A 22,154-nucleotide genomic window follows, 5' to 3' on the forward strand; every position below is an offset into this window, starting at 1 on the left:
ATTACAGACAGCAAAGCAAAACAGCTATGTGCACATGCAAACACATGCCCATGCAGGGAGAAGGGGTCCCTGTCAGGAGCCACGCTCCCAGGGGTCAGCACCTCTGCATTTTACCCCCTTGCTCTCATATCTACTTTGTCCTTCCCCCTTCTCTGCCCTGATAACTCACCCCAGAGACTGTTTAACTGATCAGGAGCTGGGAGGTTAGGAGGAGCCCATCTTTTATGCTACAAGCTGGGGAGCCAGCAGATGCTCGAGGTCACAGAGTGCCAGTAACAGAAGGGAGACCAAAGATCTCAGTCATTCTACTTCTGCATTCTACAGAGCAGGAAACCTAGGCCCAGGGCTGTCAGGTTCATTAACTAACTAATAGCTAGTTGATGAGCAACAGAGTCTAGACTCACCCTGGGTCCCCTGATGCCTAGGGTTGGGCTCTTCCGTTTTATCCTTCATTCAGCTGACAAGAAGGCACTGGGGCATGGGAGAGGCAGAGTCCCTCTTCTGGAACAGCTCATAGTATATGACAGAAGAGAAACCACATCACAGAAAGCTGCTATACATTTTCTGTGGTAAGAATCGCAAGGGTGGGCAACCCGGGTGGCTCAGCAGTTCAGTGCCGCCTTCAGCCCAGGGCCTCATCCTGGGGGCCCGGGATCGAGTCCTGCATTGGGCTCCCTGCATGGAGCCTGCTTCTCCCTCTGCCTGTGTCTCTGCCTCTCTGTCTGTCTGTCTCTCATGAATAAATAAATAAAATCTTTAAAAAAATAAAAGGAAACATCACACTATTAAAAAAAAAAAAAAAAAGAATCACAAGGGTGGCCCAAAGAAAGGCTATAGGTTGCAGAAGTTCAAGTCTGTGGACTAGTCAGGGAGACTTCATAAAGAAGGTGACTTTGCAGTTGGGTTTTTAAGAAGGGGAGGCTACCCATGGGGAAGGAGAGTGTTCCAGACTCAGGGAAGGAGCTGGAGAAGCAGAGGTCTGTTTAGAGGTAAGTGGGTGCAGTTAGCTTGAAGGGCAGGATGCATGTGACAGCTGCATAGGTGAGAGGTAGGGAAATCCCAGGAGGTAGAAGAGGCTCTCTCTCTCTCTCTCTCTCTCTCTCTCTCTCTCTCTCTCCTCCTGGGACAGCAGTCTGAGCCCTGGCTGCTGTGTTGACAGGTGCAGGACTGTCTGTCAGAAGCATCCTGAGTCAAGGGCGTTTTTTGACCTGCTTCCGCTTCCCCCCTACATCCTGAAGGTGAATCCCCTTGAGGGATCCAGCAGGTGGAGTGGAAGAGGGACACTGCGGTACACTGACATACTGCCAACATGCCATGCCATCTCCTTGTCAGGTAGATTTTAAGAGATTCAGAGAAGGGTCAACTTAGGGGTCTGTGCTCCAGGCTGGGACTCCTCCTCTGGCTTGGTCTCTGGCTTCCTTTGCCTTTGGATCAGACACTTGCCATCTCTTGGAATATCAATTTCCCCAACTTCTTTGTCCTGATTGGTTAGTAACGAGACTTCTGAATTCTTGAATGCCAGTCTTTTCCCCTTCCATGCCTACCCCATTTAGATGAGAGCAAGGAGCCTAGAAAAGCCAGGTGTGGCAGAGCGGGGCTGCATTTACCCCTGGCTCTTCCAGAGCTCAACCCTGGGGCCCTGCAGACAATCTGTCAGCTGGCTCCAGCAGGCCCCTAGCTTGCAGCCTGCCTGCCCTGGCATTTCACGGCTCTGGAATCGCCCTGGTCTGGGGTCACTGAGCCTCAGTGACTGTGTGTGACCATATAACACTAGCTCTGTGTGGCTCAGGATCCCTTTCTGGAGGACTGCCAGGTAGATGGGCTGCCCTGTGCACCCCTGCAATTACCCTCTCTGGAATAAATCATCCCAGGACTGGGGAGAGGGTTCAGTTCTTCCTTCTCCACAAGCAGGATGGAGGACACTGCCCTGCGTATCTCTGACCTAGAGCCGGCTTCCTAGGGGCCTCTGCCTCCTGGATCCTGCCCCTATTTGCCCGAAGGGAAGGGAAGAGAGGGGAGAGACAGGGAGGGGGGCGGCGGTCGCGGCAGGAGGCTTGGGGAGCAGAGGAGGGAAGATGGAGGCACAGCGGAGACCGCTTCCCTCCTCTCCGGCTGCCGGCGATTAAGCCAAAGGGCTCTATTCCTGCGAGACGCTCACACTTCAAGGGGGGGCGCTGCCCTCCGGCCGGGGTGCCCCGGGGCGCGCGCGTGCGCCTGTGCGGGAGCGCCTTCGCCCGTGTGTGCTGCTGTCGCTGTCATCGCAGATGCGCCCCAGCTGTCACTCCGCTGCTCCGGCTCCGCTCGTGCACACGCGCGCTCCTCCTCTCCCCTGCCTTCCCCCTCCGGTCTCCCTCCGTCCCTCCCTCTTCCCTTCTCAGTTTATCGACCCGGCAGCCCCGTCCACCCGGCGGCGGCAGGCGCCCCCCCCCCCCCCACCCCCGCCGGGCTGCGAGCTGCGCGCCGGGTCCCCGCTCCGGGTGGGCTGGGACTCCGTGCCCACTGCGCCCCGCTCGGCAGTGCTGGCTGCATTGCTCCGGGAATCCTGGGAGGGTCTCATTGGACGGTTTGGAGCTACTGGATTCAAGGAGCCTGTGGTCAGGGGAAGGCAGGTGAGTGCTGTGCGCTGGAGGGAAGGCGCGCAGGCCGCTGGGGTGCGGGGCGGCTGGGCCACAGGGAACGGCCCCAGCTTTGCTGGCTCCCCTGGCCCTGCACGGACAGCTGCTGTTACCTCCTGCCTGGGAGCAGTCGCTGGGCCGGGGAAGTGCTGGGGACTGGACATCTGGGGGGCCCAAAGACACAGGACGCAGGGGTACTCTGACCTCAGAGTGCTGGGTAGGTGAGCTGGGATTCTGCTGGGGAGGGGGAAGCTGGGGAAGGAGAGGGGGGAGCAGAGCAGTGCCAGAGCCAAATGACAGGCCCGGTGGCATAGAAACCAGTCCCCACAGCATAGGGAGTGCCAGCCAAGAGCCCTGTGCCGTCTGCCTGCCCGGCTCAGCATTCATAGCCCAAGGAGCTCGGGTGCTAGGGGAAAGGTGATGCTGGTGACAGGTCTGGTACGGAGGATGGCTTGGTGGTGGGGGGTGGGCAGGCTGGGGGACTGTGCTGAGTGTGGAAATAGACCTTGGGGGCTGGCCCCTTTGCAGGATGCCCTCAGCATGGGATCGCTGGCCTTCAGGCAGCTGTCCTTGGACAAGGGTGCAGAGGAGCTTTTCCCCTGAACTGGACAGGGCCCCACGCAGCTGTGGGAGAAGCCTCCCTGGTGGGGGTGTGGCTGGGAATGGACAGGGAGAAAAGCCTTGCAGCGCTTCCTTGGCAAGCCTGAAGCCCTGCTCCCAGCCCTCCAGGGGCCCAGGGACAGGAGGTGGACACAGGCTTGTGAGAACTCGCCCAGGGTGTCCACCAGCTGCATCCTGGGCCCTCTGTCTATAAATGGGTTGGGAAGGCCCAACCCTTATGTGGACTCAGCCTAGGGTGAGTGGATGCTGTACAGCCAGGCCATGCCTACCTGGCTTCCTGACCTAGTGGGGCACCAGCATCCTGAGTTGGAGGAGGAAAGAGGCTCTCGGCAGCCCTGGGGCCATTTTGACAATGTAGAGAGGGTGGCCTGGCCAGGGATCCCAAGAGCCCAGCTCAGTTCCAGGGGGCGGGGTGGTGGTGGTGGTGGTGAGGGTGGCACCTGGCTGTCAGGGTGCATTGGACATTGCCTTGGCATGACTCAGATTGACACCCAGAAGCTTAGATAACTAAATCAGCAGGAGGTGGGGGGAGGAGGCTGAGCACGTGAAGGGGGCGGGGGAAGTCCAGCAGGAGGGAAACCCAAAGCAGCTTCCTGCTCTTCCCACCCCACCTCCCCACTGCCATAGTCTCTGGCACTGCCAAAAGAGGGAGCCCAGGAAAGCCAGCCTGGGGGTGGCAGGAGAAAGGGGAGGTTTCTTAAGCAATCGATCTGGTTTCTTGTTTGGCTGGAATCTGTGTTTGGGGCCTGGATGAGCAAACCTTGTTCCCATTTCATAGGCACCAAAGCCAAGGAGGGGCTGTGTGGAGCTGCTTTGGGCAGAATGGGTAGCATGGGAGCTTCCCTTCTTCTACCCCAGATCAGGTTTCTTCTTTCCCCTGCCCCAGACCACGGCCTGAGCCTAGATCCACAGCCTCAGTGAACGTGAGCACACTTAGTTTGTTCCCAATAGCGAGGGGCTCCAGGGAGGAAAGACTCAGGGGGTTCTCCATTCAGATTCCTAGAAGATCTGTTTGGGATCAGGAGTATTCCACAAGGAAACCAGGAGGCAGGCAGCTTGGGGTGAGAATGGGGTATGCGCTTGAAAATGAATCAGGAAGGTTGGCCAGTTCCAAGTAGAGATAGATTTTTTTTTTTTTTTTGAGATAGATTTTTTTGTTTTTTAAAAAACCTGCTTCCGTGCTGCCTGGGCAGTGTGTGTTATGGGGGTGACAGGCAGGAAGAGACTGGGAATGTTTCTTGGAAGGGCCCAGATGGCCAGACTGGAGGCAGTAGGCAGGGAGCCCAGCCCTGCAGGGGCCCACCAAACAGGGCTTAGCTTGGGCCACCCTACAGTCCAGGTCCCTCCCCACCCTCTTGGTGGGTCTCATGGGCCCGTGACCTTCACCTGTCTGCAGGTGAAGTGAGTGTGCAGGTGGCCACGAAGGCCCTTCTAGCTTCTAAGTTCTGTGGGTCTTGGATGCTGAGGGTGTGCAGAAGCCCTGTCCTCATCTAGGGACACTTGATCAAAGGGAGGTACTAGTGGGGGTGAATGGCAGTACCAGCATGATGTCCGAGGAGTCAGGAACCCCCAGGCTGAGAGACACAATGGGCATTGAGTGGGTGTGTGGTTTGGACACTTGACCTGGGGAGACGAGCATGACAGAGCATCAGAGGGAGGATGTGGACACCAGGCTGGAGGTAGGTGTGTTGGCGTTTCTAGCTGCGGTCTGAGCCAGTCCACTTGGAGGATTAACCCCTGTCTGTAGGAGAAATTGAAGGGGCAGGAGCACAGAGAGGCCACCACCCCACACTATCCTAACGGGAGCACTCTGTGGGTTTGGGGGCTCCAGGAGGCTCTCCTCGCCCATGGGACTGAGGCGAGGTGCTCTACCAGGGAAGCAGCTCCCACCTCCTGTCTCCAGGGGATGCTGCTGCACCCACTCAGCTTGGCGGGAGCACGTGGAGTCTTCTGCTCTTACTGCTGCCTCCTGTTCCATCACTACCCTCCACCCCCTGGCTTCCCTTGAGCCTACCCTCCTCACCTCAGCACCCCTCACAACCCACCCAGCTGGAAGGGTTTCTAGAAAGCCCCCTCCACTTCCTTTCCTAAGATCTTGGCCACCTGGGGCTTGCCCGCACCGCATCTATGATGTTACTGGAAGGAGGGGCCTGGGAGGGGGACCGGTCTTGTGTCTCAGTCCTGTACTGCACAGCTGGTTTCTTCACCAGCAGGAGGGGCATCAGAAACGCCTGCCTCCTCAGGGCCAGTGAGCCTGGGGATGAGGAGATGCTGCATAACTGGGAAGGACTGTACAAACCAAAGTTTGCCTCCCCCATTTCTGCCTTTCCTTCTTGTACCTGGAACATCCGTGTGTGAGCAGATCAGGAACAGAAGGGACCCAGGAGCCTATAAAGGCAGCTGAGTTAGTAGCTTTGTCACCAGACTGCTCGCACCCAAAGCTGTATTCATTTTTCCGTGGCCTAACCTGAGCCACGTACTTAATTTCCTTTGCCTCAGTTTCCCCCAAGATCTTAGGAAAGGAAGTGGAGGGGGCTTTCTAGAAACCCTTCCAGCTGGGTGGGTTGTGAGGGGTGCTGAGGTGAGGAGGGTAGGCTCAAGGGAAGCCAGGGGGTGGAGGGTAGTGATGGAACAGGAGGCAGCAGTAAGAGCAAAGCCTCAGGTGTTCTGAGGATTAGGAACACTGTATGCAGGTGTTTGTGGCTTGGTTATCACCTCTCCCTTTACAGAGGCTTTTTGAAGGAGGTTAATGTCAGCATCCCTCACCCTATGCCCAGGCCACTGCCAATCCTGAGATGGGTCCTGGCAGACTGACCGGCGCAGGCACCCGGGAGGTAGGAGCCAGGGCCTGCTGGGAGGAACGGGATCTGGGCTTGTGCTGCTCAAACTCGAGTACAGGATCTTGTTAAAATTCAGATTCTAGTTGGGTTGGCCTGGGCTGGAGCCCGGGATTCTGCATCTCATAAATTCGTAGGTAATGCCCATGGGCCACAAAGGATTCTCAAGGGTTCTCATGACTGCTTGTGGCTCCTGGACCCCACCCTCCACCCTGGTTCTCTCGGCAAAGCCCAGCAATGGAAGCCTGGAGGCCCTGCTGGGGCCCAGCCCTTCTCTCCGGTGTCTGTGTCCCTGGGACTGGGACAATGAGCCCTGTGAAGATCAGGAGCAGGTCCAGCATCTAGAGCCACAAGGCTGTGGGACACGGAGAACTATCTGGCAGGACCTGCCTACGCTTTTCTTTCCCCCATTCTCCATCCCGGGTGGGGACCTCCCTCTCAGACAGTGCCCATTTATCCCAACACTGGCCAGCACCTGCTACAGCTGCTGTGCGTCTAATGTAGGTCATCCCCTTCCTAATGAGGCTAGATACTTCTGGGGTGGGAAGGGGTCCTTTGGTTGGAGGTGTGCTTGTGGGCAAAGGGCAAGGAGCCAGGAAGTGCTAGACTCTAGCGCTATACCTCCTTAAAGGTTACTCCGTGGCACCCAAGGAGGCAGGGTCAGCTCTCCAGGGGGCACAGGCACCCCTGCACCCTCACACCCTCTACCCCACCCATGGACCTGGGAGACTTTGTTTTCATCATATTTCTCCAGAGATACTGAAGTCAGCAATGTCCCATCACCTTGGAGGACGGACGATGCCCATGGGTCTGCCTTGTGGCAAATTGTCTGACTCACTGTGTACAGGTGATAGCACCCAAGGCTGGGGATGGGGTATCAGAACCTGCTTCAGGCCACTGTCTCCACTGATTGGTGCTCTCTGGTCAACTCCTGGGCTCACTACTGGGGTAATGCTGAGGTCCGGGATGGGTGGGTGGGGTGGAAAAGGAGAGCGAGAGCTGGCTTGAGGCAGAGGAGAGAAGGCTCAGGTGGAAACAGAACCTGGGCTTGGGTGAGGGATTCTCTGCCACCTGTCTCCTTGCAAGAAGCTGGAAAGAGTAGGAGCAGAAGCCTGGACTGGGTCTCCAGCACCCCTCTGGGTGTGAGTATAGAAAACATTCTAGGGTAGAGGTTGCCCAGCAGGGTTTTTGTTAGACCTTACTTCTAGGTTGGAGGTGTCCCGGTGCATCTGTCTGCTGGGGGCTTTTGCTGGCTGAGTGTTGGCATCTGAGGAGGAGTGCTGGAGGGCTGCCAGCAAGGCATGCGTGTGTGTGTGTGTGTGTGTGTGTGTGTGTGTGTGTGTGTGTGCCTAACTGCACAGCTCCCTGTGGGTGTGTGTTTGCACCATGTGCTGTTTTGGGAGCTCCAAGCACGTGTCTGGGAGCCTATGTGCACCCTGCTCTGTGCACACATAAGTGTCTCCCCATAAGGGCTATTGCTGGGTGGCAGTCACCAGGGAGTGGATGAGCAGCCAGACTCAGAAGCCCATGACATGTCTCCAAGCTGGCATGTGACCCTGGGTGACTTGGTCATCATCTCCATGCCTTGGATGCCCACTAACCTGCCTAATGTCATGTGGGTGCTGTGAGCTCTGGATGTGAGGGTTCTTGCTGGAGTGAGAAATCTCTGAGGGTCAGGGCCTGCAGGACACGGAGAGGGTAGTGCTGCTGGCCATGGTAGAGGCCCATGAGGGCTGTGTGTGTGAGCGTGCCTGGGCAGGGACATCCTGTTGATGGGCCATCTGCTCAGAAATGGAGGAGACCCAAGGGTGAGGTTGGTGGGACCAGGAGGGCGACATCACCTAGAATTGCTGTGAGCTGCTGTCCCCTCCCAGCAGAGGAACTGGGGCTTCCTCACACTTTTCTTGGGCTCAAATCCAAGCTGGGCACATTTGCCTGAGTTATTTCTAAGGTAATGTGTACTAAATATAGTAAATGTTAACTTTCTTCCCTTAATTAAATGGATCCACACAGAGATTCGCCCATGAAATATTACTGTCACCACTTGTAGAGATAAGATAACTGAGGCTCAGAGAGTTTACATGGTTAATGGTCTCACAGCTAGGGAGCCGTGGGACCCGGCCATGAACCAGAAGCCCTGCCTGCCCGGGCTGGAGAGAGAGCAGATGGAGAAGACACCTGAGCTGCTCCAAGCATCTCCTTCACGCCTCAGCCCAGGGCCTGGGGAGGAAGCAGTGTGGGGAACTGGACTGCTCCCCACACCCTGTGTCAGGGCCTAGTTGTGACTCGTCGGCCAGCCCCTGGAGGCCTACATGACTGGACACCCCTCTCCCTGCCCCCTCCCCCAGGGAGGGGGGGAAAGAGAAAGCCAAAGACCACCCCCTCCCCACCCCAGGCTGCCCTTGCCCGGAGCACTGCTCAAGGTCCTGTGGGGGTTGCTGTGTTTTTAGTGGGTTTTGTCACTCAAGGCAGCTAGATTCAAGAGTGGGGGCTGGGAAGCCACTGAGAGACACCAGGAGCTGCAGCGGACCGAAATGCCTGAGGGAAACCGGCTTCAGCTTCACTGGATGCAGAGATTTCAGAGCTGAATGAGTTAGCTTCCCAACAGTCCCCTCCACCTCCTCAGCTGCCTGCTTAACTCTGCCCCTGGCTCCTTGCAAGAGGAGGTGGCAGGGGGAGATGGGAGGTTGCACCCCAGCGATCAGGGTCATGGAGGGATGAACAGGTGACCAGAGGAGCCAGCAGGGAGCAGTGGGCTGATGGGCTGCTGCCCTTTGGGAGTGGGAGGGCTGGGCTGCCGGCAGTCTTCTCTTCCCCTCCTGTCCCCTTCCCCACCTGTCCCCGCCTGTGGCCTGCTACAGGGGCAGCCACCGCAGCCTCCTTTCCCATCCCTCAGATGGGGCTGGGAGAGTGGAGGCTCTGTCCCCTGTCTGAGGGAACTTTGCCATACCAGGAAGCAAATGGGGGCCAGAAGAGGGCCCTCGTCCCTCTCATTAGTCACACAGTTGGGGCAGCGCAGGTCCTGAGACCCTAGACAGGATGACTACCTCCCTTTTGTCATCTGCAAGAGAAACCTGCTTTCTTGCCTCTGCGGACCTGCTCCCAGCCCTCCTTCTGCTCCGAAATCTCATCCTCTGCTTCCTGTCCCTATCTCCTGCAGGAACAGCTGCTGCGGCATGAACTCCCTGAGCTGATGAGTCTTATTATAGACCAGCGGGTGGAAGACAGAGCACCGCACCTCACCTCTCTGGCGAAGGTGGAGGGGAAGCAGGAGCCCATCAGGTGGCAAGAGCCAGGCCTGGGCCTCACACCCGACGCAGAAGCACACTCTGCCTCCTCGGGGGCCATGGTAAGAGCAGCGCTGGGACTGGCAACAGCGTCACTGTGGCCTCGCTCCGCTTGCCTAGTTGATATGTCTCTCCACATCTCCACCTGTGACGTGGGGAGGCCATATCACTCCCGAAACATTTTAGAGATCAACAACACACCAGAGAGGCACCAAGAGAGGTGGGGTGTGTGTGTCGGGGGGGTGGCAACGGAGAGGCCACTTTCAGAGTCCCGAGGGCAGAGCTCAGCACCCTGCCCTCCTTGCCACTGGGTCATCCAAGGAAGGGGAAGGTTTCCTGGCTTCTCTGCCCCTCATTCTCCTTCCCCCACCCAGGGAATCATAGCTAAGAAGAACAGGGGAGGGGATGACAAGCAGTGTAAAGAGACACCAAGTCCTCTCCCTAACCCCTGGGCTGGACCAGGGCCTGGAGTGCCTGCTCAGCTCTCTCTCTCTCTCCCTCTCTCTCTCTCTCAGGACTGACAGGTAGCACACACCGAGGGGCTCGTCTATCCCCAGAGGTGCAGGGCCGTAAGAGCTGCGGCATTCACCATGCTGGCCCGGGGCAGTGGCCCCGAGCAGAGGACCAGGCTTGCCCTGCAGTGGAGGCAGATCTCCTGTGAGTATGTAGGGCAGGGGCAGGTGGCAGGGGCTAGCTTGGTGCACAGGGATGCATGCCAGGCTATAGGAAGCTCTGATCTTCCTGGGATGCCCAAGGCCTGGGAAGCCAGTTTTGCCCATGGTACTGGCATCTGTGGCAGCCAAAGAAAGAGTTGCCACTGACAACTTTTGTGGTTAAATTGGGAGCTGGAGGCTGTGACGGGTGGTTCTGTGTCTCCAGGTGGGTCTGCTCTTGTGCCCAGGAAGTCCACCTCCATGCCACTCCCAGCGGTCTGGCTTGTGAGAGCCCTGCTGCCCTGATGGCAAGTCTCCCTCTTGTCTTCCACTGGCTGGGTGAATCTGGAGACTTCTGTCTCAGTCTTCCTGACTCTGAAATGGAGGGAACTAGAGAGCTCTTGGATTGTGGTGTTGGGAGGACCCTAGGGGTTAGATCCCAGCCCTCCTTCTGCATATGGGGAAATTGAAACCTCCATTTCCCATGAGAAAGCCTTGTAAGTTGTAAGGCTGAAAGAAGCCCTGAGAATTTTCTTCATATGAGGGAAAGGGCCCAGGTCAGTGAGGACTGGTTTGCCCAAGGCTCCATGGTAAGAGGTAAGAAATGGTCCTGAGGGACATTATTCTACCTGACTTCTCCCCTCATATGCTTGGCCCCACGACATAAGCAGCCTGAATTATTCACCACGTGAGAGTGGCTGATCCCCAAGCCACTCAGATCCCATTTCAACCTCATTCTAGAATCACTCAACACCTCGCAATACAGGATTATGTTTTCGTGTCAGCAGAGCTTTTATGTCACCCTGAATTTCTCAGGGGTCAGGGGGATAGTGGCTTCTAGTTATGTTGATCCTTGTGTGAGGGAAGCTGGATAGAATGAATTTTTGTCTGGAGAAAGTGAAGTCTGAGGAATGTTTATTTTCAGATGGCATGGTTGGGGGTAGAGTGGGGCAGGCTGACCTGGTAGCAGAAGGGTTTGGAGGGGTAAGAGCCATGGCCATGACTGTGCTTGTTCCTCTTGAGATGAGGAGGCTCAGGTGTCAGCCTTGCAGACTGCCTCTTGGCTGTCACTGACCCTGCAAGTGGGAGGAGGCAGTCCCATACTGTCCCTTCAAGTTCTGTTCTTAGGGACACCAGACAACCAGACATTACCAGACAAAGACTCAAGACCATCCTATTCAGGCACTCAAGCTGGGGTGGCTGCTGCCTCTCTGAGTGGGGTCACCTGGCCCATGAACTGGGTCCGAACTTCTCCATCACTTCCCTGGCTAGTCTTTCCTCTGGGCCTCTCTTTCCAAAAGAAAATGGCCACACTGCTGCTTCCTTCTCCTCTGCACCCCTGCCCCCAACTTGGAGCTATACTAGGCTGAGACATGCCACATGCAGAAGAGAGAGAGCACAAAAGGGCACTCCCACCCTTGCCCCTACAACCTCCCATGTGCTGACAGCTCTGCACTGATCCCACATCCAAGAGGGAGCCAGTAATTTGCCAGACGGGGTGCTGACTTGGTGAAGCTGAACTATTTTGAGTGCATCCCTTTTTTCTTTCACAGTGAGCAAACTTCCATGGTACTCAGGAAGACACCTGAGAGGAGTTCTGCAGTACTCTAAGAAAGGGCTGCTGGGCACTGAAATGAGCTGCCCTGTTATAATTTTTTTTAAATTTTTATTTATTTATGATAGTCACAGAGAGAGAGAGAGAGGCGCAGAGACACAGGCAGAGGGAGAAGCAGGCTCCATGCACCGGGAGCCCGATGTGGGATTCGATCCCGGGTCTCCAGGATCGCGCCCTGGGCCAAAGGCAGGCGCCAAACCGCTGCGCCACCCAGGGATCCCTGCCCTGTTATAATTATTCTCTGTGGGTCCCCAGCCCTTCCCAGGCCAGACTTTGAGGTTGCTTGTTCAGAGGGGTTCTGGGAAAAACATGGGACTACAAAAGGAACCCTATTAATGGGTCCAGCCTGCAGAAATGCTATCCTGCAGCCCTTAGAAACAGGAGCCAAACTTAAGTGCATGGCTGGTTTTAGGATGGAATAAATATGAACCTTCTCCTGGAACCTGTGATCTGCAGTGGCTTGTGCCCAAGTGTGCTTCAGCATGGAAGTGGATTTGTGCATCATATCCTCATATTTCCTCAGTGGTCTTTGGAGCGGGACTCTAGAGGGGCCCAGGCTCCTGGTCTCCATGCTAAGTTACCACCTGCACCCCCCTCCCCCTTGGATGTGGGATTTGTGCAGATCTGACTGCACATGGGAGGTGGGACAGGGCGGGGGCAAGAGTGCCCCTTGGTGTTTTCTCTCTTCCACATGTGGTGTGTCTTAGCCTAGGGCAGCTCCAAGTTGGAGGTGGAGGTGCAGAGGGGAGGGGAGCAGCAATATAGTCATTTTCTTTTGGAAAGAGAACCTTTCTCTGTGACACTGGGAGAGGAACAAGGGAGCAAGTTTCTTTGACACCCTTACATCCTTTGTTTTGTCAACATCTATGGTACCAGTGGGGCCCAAGCTCCCAAGGAGATCAACCATGGGAGGCCCCATGAGCCGGGGCACCTTTGTGGAACAGTATGTTCGTCCTCTGGACTCCAGCCTGCCATTCTGCAGGATTGTACTCCACTAAAGTGATTTCTTTGCCAGAAAGCTTTGCTGTGAGGCAAGAAGCCCTGCTGACACCGTGTGATGTCCAATAATATAGATGTGCTTTGGGTTTGTTAATTATCTTTTTATGTGGTCGGTAAAGGTTTCTGCTATTGATTGTGGCTTGGGCTAAAGCAGATAAAGTCAAGAAGCCATTATGATACAAATTAGAAAGGAGGGAATGGAATGGAAGCAGGAGGTGGTACACCCCCCCCCCCCCGCCCCCGTTGCTTTCTTCCCACCCATCTGTCCCCCTCCCTTCCAGGGATTGCCTGCTGGATCACCCTGTATGCTGTGGAGGCCCTCCCTGCCTGCCCCTTCTCCTGTAAGTGTGACAGCCGCAGCCTGGAGGTGGATTGCAGTGGCCTAGGCCTCACCATGGTGCCCCCAGACTTGCCTGCTGCCACCCGAACCCTCTTACTCTTGAACAATAAGCTGAGTGCCCTGCCAAGCTGGGCCTTTGCCAATCTGTCCAGCCTCCAGCGGCTGGACCTATCTAACAACTTCCTGGACCAGCTGCCCCGGTCCATTTTCGGCGACCTGACGAATCTTACGGAGCTGCAGCTGCGCAATAACAGCATCAGGACCCTGGACAGGGACCTGCTGCAGCACTCGCCCCAGCTCCGCCACCTGGACCTGTCCATCAACGGCCTGGCCCAGCTGCCCCCTGGCCTTTTCGATGGACTCCCAGCTCTGCGCTCTCTGTCACTTCGCTCCAACCGTCTGCAGAACCTGGACCGGCTGACGTTTGAACCCCTAGCAAGCCTGCAGCTGCTGCAGGTTGGGGACAACCCATGGGAGTGTGACTGTAACCTGCGTGACTTCAAGCACTGGATGGAATGGTTCTCCTACCGAGGTGAGCACAGCTAGTCCTACCTGGGTGTGAGGAATGGGAGAATCACCCCTGGCCCAACACGTTTCCTGGAGGCTGGGCGCTGACTCAGGGCCAAGGTCCAGGGTGAAGGGGGTGGCCCTGCCTCTCCACCAGCTCTGGGCTAGAGGGGTCTCAGCCTGGGCTCCAAACCACCAGCAGGGGAGAGAGGCTGGTGCCACTTTCAGTCCTCCTCCATGGCTCCAAGCTCCTCTCTGTGTGCTCTTCCCAGCTCCCAGCCTCTCTTCTTCTTTTTCTTTCAGACTGACTCACTGTAACTTGATCTCACTTCTGTAGGTATCATGGGGCAACTTTAACTTTTTCTTTGCATCCCACTAGGTAAGCCTCTGGGCTTCCCTGGCATGGTAGGAGGAAGAAAAACCTACTTTGCTCTTCAGAATAATACAACAATTTCTTAAATATCCACAGTTTTTGGAGGGTGGAATATAATTTAAGTCCACAGATAAAAACCAAATTTTCATTTTGATGATGATCTCAACTCTCATTCTCAATAAATTTTATATTCAAAGCTTTTAATAATAAGCCAAGTGGCTTTAATTTTACTCTTTCCCTTCCCAGATTTGTCAATCTGGGAATGTTCTAGAATAATCCATAAAATGATTAAATGGAATGAAAAGGAGGGCAAGAAAGTGAGGGTAGTGATTAAAAGTACCAGAATGGGTTTGAGTTGTAGCTCTTTCACTTACCAGCTGTGTGATCCTGAGAAACCTCTCTGTGGCAGTGTCCTTATTTGCAAAATGGGCAAATAACAGCTATCTGCTAGAGTCATTGTAAGGATTAAATAGTAATGCATGTGGGCACTTCGGGGGCTCTGTCAGTTAAGGGTCTGCCTTTGGCTCAGGTCATGATCCCAGGGTCCTGAGATAGAGAGCCTGCATCATCACATTGAGCTTCCTGTTCAGTGAGGAGCCTGCTTTTCTCTCTGCCCTCTCCCCCCACTTGTGCTCTCTCTCTCTCTCTCTCTCAAATAAATAAAATAAAATAAATAGTAATGCATATAAAGTCCTGAAAAGTACTTAGCATAAAGCAAGTCCTCCATAAAATGTACTCGTTTATTTGTCCATTTGCTAATGGTAGTCATAATATTAAATAGACTTAAGAAGACATAATTTGGTGCCCAGCACAAAGGAGATGCTCCATGAGCATTTGCTGAATGAATGAACCAATGTGAAAAGAATGCCAATCCTCTTCAGCTTACTCCTTTCGTTTCATATCCAGTCACAATCTCAATTATTGGCATGATATTCTCATGTATAAAGTGCCATAGATGTTTATCATTATGATAATTTCTCCCATTTTTGTGAGTTGGGAAATAACGAGTAATACTTATATAGTTTCTAGATTATAAATATCTTTTCATGTACATTATCAATTTTAATCCCTATGAAACAGGTAATTGAGTTAGCCATTCTTATGTTATGGTCAAGAAAACCAAGACTCACATGCAATTAAATAAGTTAAATAATTCACATAAGATGACGTGGCTAGGATTCAACCTTAGGTCTTTGAGCAGGAAGATGAGGTTGCCCCTATCTCAACACCCCGCCCCTACCTGTACAAAGGTGGCCCTTGGAAACACTGTGGTGGATGTAAGACTTGCCTTTGGGACACCCAGGCAGTCAGTGGCACAAGGGAGCTAGAGGCCAAGTGTCTTCAGCCCCATGTGTTATCCCTAGGCAACATCCTTGTCCTTTCATATAGTTATCAGGAACTAAGTTCTCAGCACAAAAGGGCATAGAATGGGAATGCATATTTTTGGAACTTTTTTTTTTAGGATTTTATGTATTTATTCGTGAGAAACAGAGAGAGAGGCAAAGACACAGGCAGAGGGAGAAGCAGGCCCCCTGTGGGGAGCCTGATGTGGGACTCGATCCCAGGACCTTGGGACCACAATCCAAGCCGAAGGCAGACGCTCACTCAGCCACCCAGGTGCCCCTGGAACTTTTCAATAGTACAGTTGTTTTCAACCTTGCACTTCTTAAAAAAAAATCCTGGGATGTTTTCATCAACATCTCAAGAAAAGAATATCTGTTGTATGAGGAGACTTGCAACAGCTGCTCTGGGAGAAGGAACAGGCAATGAAGGAATGGCAGGAGCCTGTTCAGCAGGAGCCATTTGGGAAGGGATCTCTTGCCTGCATCTAGATTTCACTGGAAGCTGATAGAGGGACAAAATCTGACTTCGACTTCCTACAGAATTTTCCATAGCAACCTTCTCTCTGGCCCTACCTGTGTTCTACATCTGCATCCTCTCATGACTTCACTATAGTTTGACTTCACCGTGGTCCAGCCTCACCATTGTCATGATGAGCCTGTGCACCTACTGCTGCCCATATCCCCTCATTAGCATAGGCACCCTCTCCTTTGCCCTCATGGGTCTCAGGATACCCTCCCAGGGTGCCACTGTACTCAGAGATGCTGTGGTCAGGGGTGCTGATGGGCTATTGGATTGCTCTTGGGGAGGAAAGGGAAAACATTCTCACCCGACCTTTTTACTCCCCACTCTTGGGCAACTAAAAGGTTCCATGTGGAAGAGTGGTGGCTGTGGCAGTGGCTTTTGACTTGTCCTTTTCTTGAGAGGGAGGAACTCTGTAAGGATAAGATACAGTGGAGAACAGTGTTCTGGGCTTACACGTGGCCGTGAGCAGGAGTGGAGAGAGGAGCAGAACCACAGCCTGAGCGGGGCTCCTGGCTCTCTGTGCATGGCCAAGTCTCCCTTGGGTACCTCCTCAGGTTAGCACTGCTGTACTCTTGTGGGTCAGTTTGACTCTGGGGAGAGCAGGCTTGACAGAGATGGTTGTGTTTTTCTCTAAAATGGAAATAATGGCAATATCCATCTTCTATGGCTTCTGTGCAGATTAATGACATGATATATGTACCTCACCTATCATGGTCCTTGGCTTAATAAATGCTAGCTGTTTTTCTCCTTTCCTGTCCTATTGATGGGATTCCAGGACTGATTTCATTCCCCATAGAAACTAGACCTTCGGGGACTCTGTTTTGGGGACTTGGGGATGGGGAGAGGGAGTCCAGGTCAGCCTGGTCAGCTCCTCCTTTTTTTCTCCCCTGGATGCAGGGGGGCGCCTGGACCAGCTTGCCTGCACCCTACCCAAGGAGCTGAGGGGGAAGGACATGCGTGTGGTCCCCATGGAGATGTTCAACTACTGCTCCCAGTTGGAGGACGAGAATAGCTCAGCTGGGCTGGATATTCCTGGGCCACCCTGCACCAAAGCCAGCCCTGAACCCGCTAAGCCCAAGCCAGGGGCTGAGCCCGAGCCCGAGCCCAGCACAGCCTGCCCCCAGAAGCAGAGGTATCGGCCGGTGAGCGTGCGGCGGGCCATTGGCACAGTGATCATCGCGGGGGTTGTGTGTGGCATTGTCTGCATCATGATGGTGGTGGCTGCTGCCTACGGCTGCATCTATGCCTCCCTCATGGCCAAGTACCACCGGGAGCTCAAGAAGCGGCAGCCCCTAATGGGGGACCCGGAGGGTGAGCATGAAGACCAGAAGCAGATCTCTTCTGTGGCATGAGAGCCCAGCCCCACTTGGCCTAGGTAGGACGGGCAGGGAGAACTCGCTGGGGATCGCTTCAGTAAGGGCTGGCCCTTCCCTCCACCACAGTCCCCTCTTCCACCTTCCTCCCCAGCCCTCCAGCAAACAAGCCACAGTGCAGCCATCGCCAAGAACTTCCAAGTCTCTGTGGGAGATGCCCTTGTGCTAAAGGCTCCTGCTCATGCCTCTCTCTGGGCCACCAAGTCTCTGGAACACCTGAGGGATCTCCCTAAGCTTCTGGCCATAGGGAAGAAAGGATATGTATGCAAGTAGAGGCTTCTGGATTCAGTGTTCCCCTGTTGTCCTTCCTGCCCTAGGTGTAGTCACAGCTGGGTAACTCTCCCTACCTCCTGCTCATAGCGCCTCATCGGTACATAGGTGTGGGGAGGAAGAAATCTGGGGGCCAGGGCTCAATTTCCGTGACCTTCTTCTAAGCCAGGAAGATGCTCTCAGCTGCCCTTCAGTGTCAGATTCGGGTCCAGCCTTCAACTGCTAGTACTAACGTACAATCACACCAACCCTGGCATCTGGATCCAGCACTTAGGAACACAATTATAATACACTCCTTCTGTAGGAGCCAGCCAGGCCCTCTACCTGCCACAGGCCACACCAACCACACTGCGCCTGGCTTCACTCATTCACTCTCACACAGACTCAGCATCACCAGCGCAATTACATCGATTGGAAATCTCTATCTGTCTGTCTGTCTGTCTCTCTCACACACACAATCACATGGAGACAGAGGTCATGAGAACTTGGGGAGTGGAGACGCGTTTCCCCCTTGGGTCTCTGACCCTCAGGCCACAGAACCTTTTGCTTGCTTACTACAATCTTCTCAAGTCAACAGGGGGGTGAAGCCCACACCGACAACACAAGGATTCCTTTGTGATCCTCTGAAGTGGGCCAAAGTGGTGCTGCTGGATGAGACTGCCTGTCACCATGGTAACCCTCTCACACCTCTCCTGCTGGGTTTTCCAGGGACACCAGCCCAGAGGCCTTGAAGCAGCATGTGTGGATGGCAGCCTCCAGAGAGCCCAGGCACATACCACTGGGCGTTTCTTCAGCACTAAGGACATCACCACTGCCAGGCCCCATGGGGACACCCACCAATTCCACTCCTATAGCCTGCAGCCCAAGAACCATTGCTCTGTACCCTTCCCCCTCCCATCTCCCCATCTTCAGCAGCTCTAGGCCTGGGACACCGGGGTGGGTCCTGGATCATGATGGTGGGATCTCAAGGAAGCTTACTGCCTGCCAACAGACCGCAAGCAGACCCCAGGAGCAGGGCAAGGGCTGCATGTTCTGCCCAGAGGCTTCAGGGGGTGGGGTTTTGTGCACTTAGGGGGCTTCCTGGAGTTTTTAATTGCACCTGGACTGGGCTCCAAACCAGAGTATGGGCCAGGGTCCTGTTTGTTACCAGCCTACACCATAGGGGTGGCAGGTGAGAAGTTGGCTGTGTGGAGATTTGGGGGTCACTAGTCCCCTTTTATAGGTCGGCCCCCTACAGAGGGAGTTCTGGGTTTCCCTCTGTTGGATACCAGTTTTCCCATGGCTTATCAAGAGTCAGGAGGCATCAGGCTGGTTTCTGGTCTTGCTGGTGGCCCAGGAAGAGGCCTCCAGAACATAAAGGCCAAAGGTCTGAGGAAGGACAGGGCAGGACAGGGCGGCCCACCTTGCCGTGCACCCCCCAATTCTTCCACCTCATGGAGGATCATGGTAGGTGAAGGGGGGAGGCTTGGGGGGGCAGGTAATGCCTCTGAAAAAGGCCAGCCGAGGCCTCAGTGCAGCTGCTGAACATGCCTCCCCGAGTCTGGGGGCATAGTCTTCCTTCTTTTGGCTTTCTAGTTGATACCTGATCTAGGAGTTTTCTAAAGGAAAAGGAGGGGAGGGGTGGGTGTGGTCAATGGTGGTATCTTCAGCCTGAGACAGAAGATTTTTAAAGGCAAAATTATATTTCTGGTTTGTTGTTTCAGAAGAACAATAAAGACTGTATTTTCCTATGTACCTTCTGGTTTCCTTGGGTGGGGAGGGCCTGTGGGTGCTGGCACAGTGGCTTCCTGCCCTCTTCCCTCCCTAGGCAGCTGCATGGAGTGCTACAGGATGTCACTACAATGTCCAGAGTCCCCCAGACAGATAGAAAACTCTTGCCTGAGGCCTCGCCTTGGGGCGGTCCCGGGAGAGATGTGGAGGGCTGGATTAGAACGGGGTCTGTAGCTGAGTGCAGCAGTTACCCATCGGCTGGGCTGGCCCCACAGTATGAATTCTTGACCTCGGGCTGGTTTCACTGTGCAGTACCCAGATATGAAGGCGAACTGGAGACCTGTTCCTGCCCTATGCCCTCTGTGTGCTCATCTGCCCTGGCAGTCAAGGACAGATGAGCCAATGTGGTAGGAAGGCGTGCATTTGCCCAAAGGACCCCGTTGTGTAGGAGAAGGTGGGGGGAGGGCTCCCTAGGAGCTGCTGATTACATTTTATCAGCCTTGGTGAAATTCAGGGTGTTGTTGACATGAAGGAAGAACCCTATTTAACTTATTATCTTCTTGCACCTTCAGGCCTGACGTTAGGGCTAGGATGATGACACTGTCCACTTTCAAGTATGATCCATCCAGGGCTCTGCAGGTGGGGAATCAGAATTATGACCTCGAGGGCCGGAACTGGGGAGACCAGGAGAGGCCTCTGGGGTTGCTGGTCTACCCCAAGCTGGAGTGACTCATCTCCGGGGCTAGGCTAGCCTCTGGCTGACTGAACCTGGGCTATATGGTTCATTAGTCTTCAGAGACCAAGACAGAATTTTCTCCTTCCTAGCAGCTCTTCTTCAGATGATAGCCCAGTGAGCCAGGAGCAAGCCCTATGGAGAAGTGAGCCACCAAGGTCCCTTTCCTGGAGTTCAGCTGGTCTCCCAGCAGAACTGAGCTGCTTGCCTTTCAGAGGTCGGGTGCTGTTCTCCCAAAGTCCTAACAGGCATAGTGGACCTGAGAGACAGTCTCCCCCAAGGTCTGCTGCAGAAGCAGAGGCCAAGGTCCCTCCCAGCACAGTTCAGGCCTGGGTAATGCGTAGGTATGTTACACATGTCACTGTTCTGAGTGTGTGCACACAGGTCTGATGGCTAGGTCCATTTGTCTGCAGGCAGAGCCCCAAGGGGAGGATCCCTTGCACAACTCCAGACAGCAGGCTCACCGCTAAAGGCCTCTGGACAGGGGCACATGTGTATTGCAGGATACATGCTAGAAAAATATGCTAGCAGATTATGGTGCCACCATCATTGTGCTGGGCCATATTCCCTAACTAGGTCTGGAGGTCATGGGGAATTGAAAATGGATCCTCATCAAAAAGTTAGATTCCTAGAAATTCTGCATAAACTGTTGATAAATCATCTGCTTAGAGATTAAAACGATCCCTTCTCATTCATGTGCCCTTCTGTAGGAACTGTGGCATGATACACACATCTGGCACTGGCCCCTGTAGCTGGTCGGAGTGCCTTTGCTCGGTGCAAAACATCACACATGCAGCTTGCCCTCTGCCACCATGCTCACCCAGTCCTGGAGCTCCTATGCACACAGTGTCACCGGTTTCCAAGTGTTGAAACCATCAGGACAGCAAACAAGCTGCCTCCCCTGCTTTGAGCTATAGGCCCCCTCTGGCCCCAGTATCCAGGGAGAGGAAATTACAAAGGAGACTCCCTCCAAAAGTTGAAGTATAAGGTCTGTAGTGCTTCACTCTTTTCCTAACATATCCATACAGCCCGGAGATTCAGAGCCGTTATCTGCAGCGAGTTAAACCAGAGACACCAGGACATGGTTTCTATGGCAACACCTGGAGGCTCTAATTCAGCTCTGAGTTAAAAATGATATCAAATAATTGGAGAGTGCTGGAGAGAGCAGCCTGACCCTGTGTCCCTCTGGTTCCTAGACTCAGGTGTGCAGGGGCTAAGAAGGTCCACGCCACGGAGGGAGCAGGACAGGCACAGACTCATCGGGGACCACCGAACAGGCTTCAGGAAAACAAGTTTAGGTCCAGTTTTGGGTCTGGAGTTAGCACACTGTGGCTTAAGTGTAACAAGTCATCTGAGATGGCACGAGTCCCTTCCGGATGTTGGAGCAGTACATCCTGAAGGCCACCCACCTGTGCAGCAAGTGTTTCCTCAGGTGGGAAGTCAGGGATGGATGATCTCTGCCAGACCCCAGCCTGCTCCTCCCACCTCCTTTACCCTGAGCCCAGCCTGGGGGGGAAAAGGCTCACCCACACCTGCCTGCCACCCTCCCCCCCAGGCTGCGGAGTCCTTTCACATGGCTCGGGGCCGCTGGGGAAATAGGACAGGACCTGCAACGGCTGATGCTTGAGCAACCACTGAATTGCACAGCTTTGCAGAACACTGCTGGGTCTGAGACACGGACACTGAAGCCAAGGTAAGGAAGGCTTCAGTACATAGGCCTGATGGTGTTCACGTGAGGAGGTGCAGGTGCAAAGGACTCTTTTAGGTACCAAGAAACCACCAACTCGGGGCAGCCTGGGAGGGTCACTGGGTGCTCTCATCACATTTGAGGCAAATGGCAACACGGGGTAGAAGGTTGGGTCTTGAAGAGAGGCAGCCTGAGTTCAAATTCTAGCTTCGTTAATTATTAGCTATGTGACTATAGAGAATTTTTGTGTTTCAGTTTCCTTATCTGTAAAATGGAGCCAAAAGTATCAGCTTCACTGGATCACCCTGAGCGCTGAATGAGATGTGCACGGGAAGCAGCTCCTGAGTTGCCCAGCACATACAGAACCTGTGCCCCAGGCGGGGACTTGAGGGTCTCAGTCATGGGGCTGGCTTTCTGCATAGTGGCAGACTAGACCCAAGGCACACAGAGGGGTGGTGAGGAGGTCTGTGTTGTGGTCTCTGTTCTGGGTGACCTGGAGCAGATCTCCTAACCTGCCTGAGCTTCATTTTACTTCATCAATCCTTTTAGATCTCAGGTTTTATGGTTTTCTAAATCAAATAGCTCAGGAGGACTCCTTCCTCCCTTGGTCCCACAGTGCCCCTTGGAAAACGTACAGCCTGAGGACTGTGGCCCTTGCCAACCGCAGG

At 54.4% G+C, this 22,154-nt stretch overlaps 2 protein-coding genes across 4 annotated transcripts in view; one reads left to right on the top strand and one right to left on the bottom strand.

The window, feature by feature from the left end:
* CACNA2D4 (calcium voltage-gated channel auxiliary subunit alpha2delta 4) overlaps window positions 1–22,154 on the bottom strand; it is a 121,137-nt gene that overhangs the window by 28,647 nt on the left and 70,336 nt on the right. The window lies entirely within an intron of this gene.
* Window positions 2,059–19,090, top strand: LRTM2 (leucine rich repeats and transmembrane domains 2). Of its 3 annotated transcripts, XM_035706870.2 has the most exons (6): window positions 2,059–2,609; window positions 9,234–9,422; window positions 9,876–10,017; window positions 12,909–13,499; window positions 16,611–17,024; window positions 18,065–19,090. In XM_035706870.2, exons 3-6 carry the CDS (start codon window positions 9,951–9,953, stop codon window positions 18,085–18,087), a joined length of 1,095 nt encoding a protein of 364 aa, XP_035562763.1. In that variant the 5' UTR covers window positions 2,059–2,609; window positions 9,234–9,422; window positions 9,876–9,950; the 3' UTR covers window positions 18,088–19,090. The 3 variants fall into 3 exon arrangements, with proteins under 3 accessions (XP_035562763.1, XP_025317457.1, XP_025317458.1); XM_025461672.3 differs by having other exon boundaries at window positions 2,061–2,609; window positions 16,611–19,090; XM_025461673.3 differs by lacking the exon at window positions 2,059–2,609 and adding an exon at window positions 2,657–2,832 and having other exon boundaries at window positions 16,611–19,090.

This window comes from Canis lupus, chromosome 27, assembly GCF_003254725.2.
Source record: "Canis lupus dingo isolate Sandy chromosome 27, ASM325472v2, whole genome shotgun sequence".
NCBI lineage: Eukaryota > Metazoa > Chordata > Mammalia > Carnivora > Canidae > Canis > Canis lupus.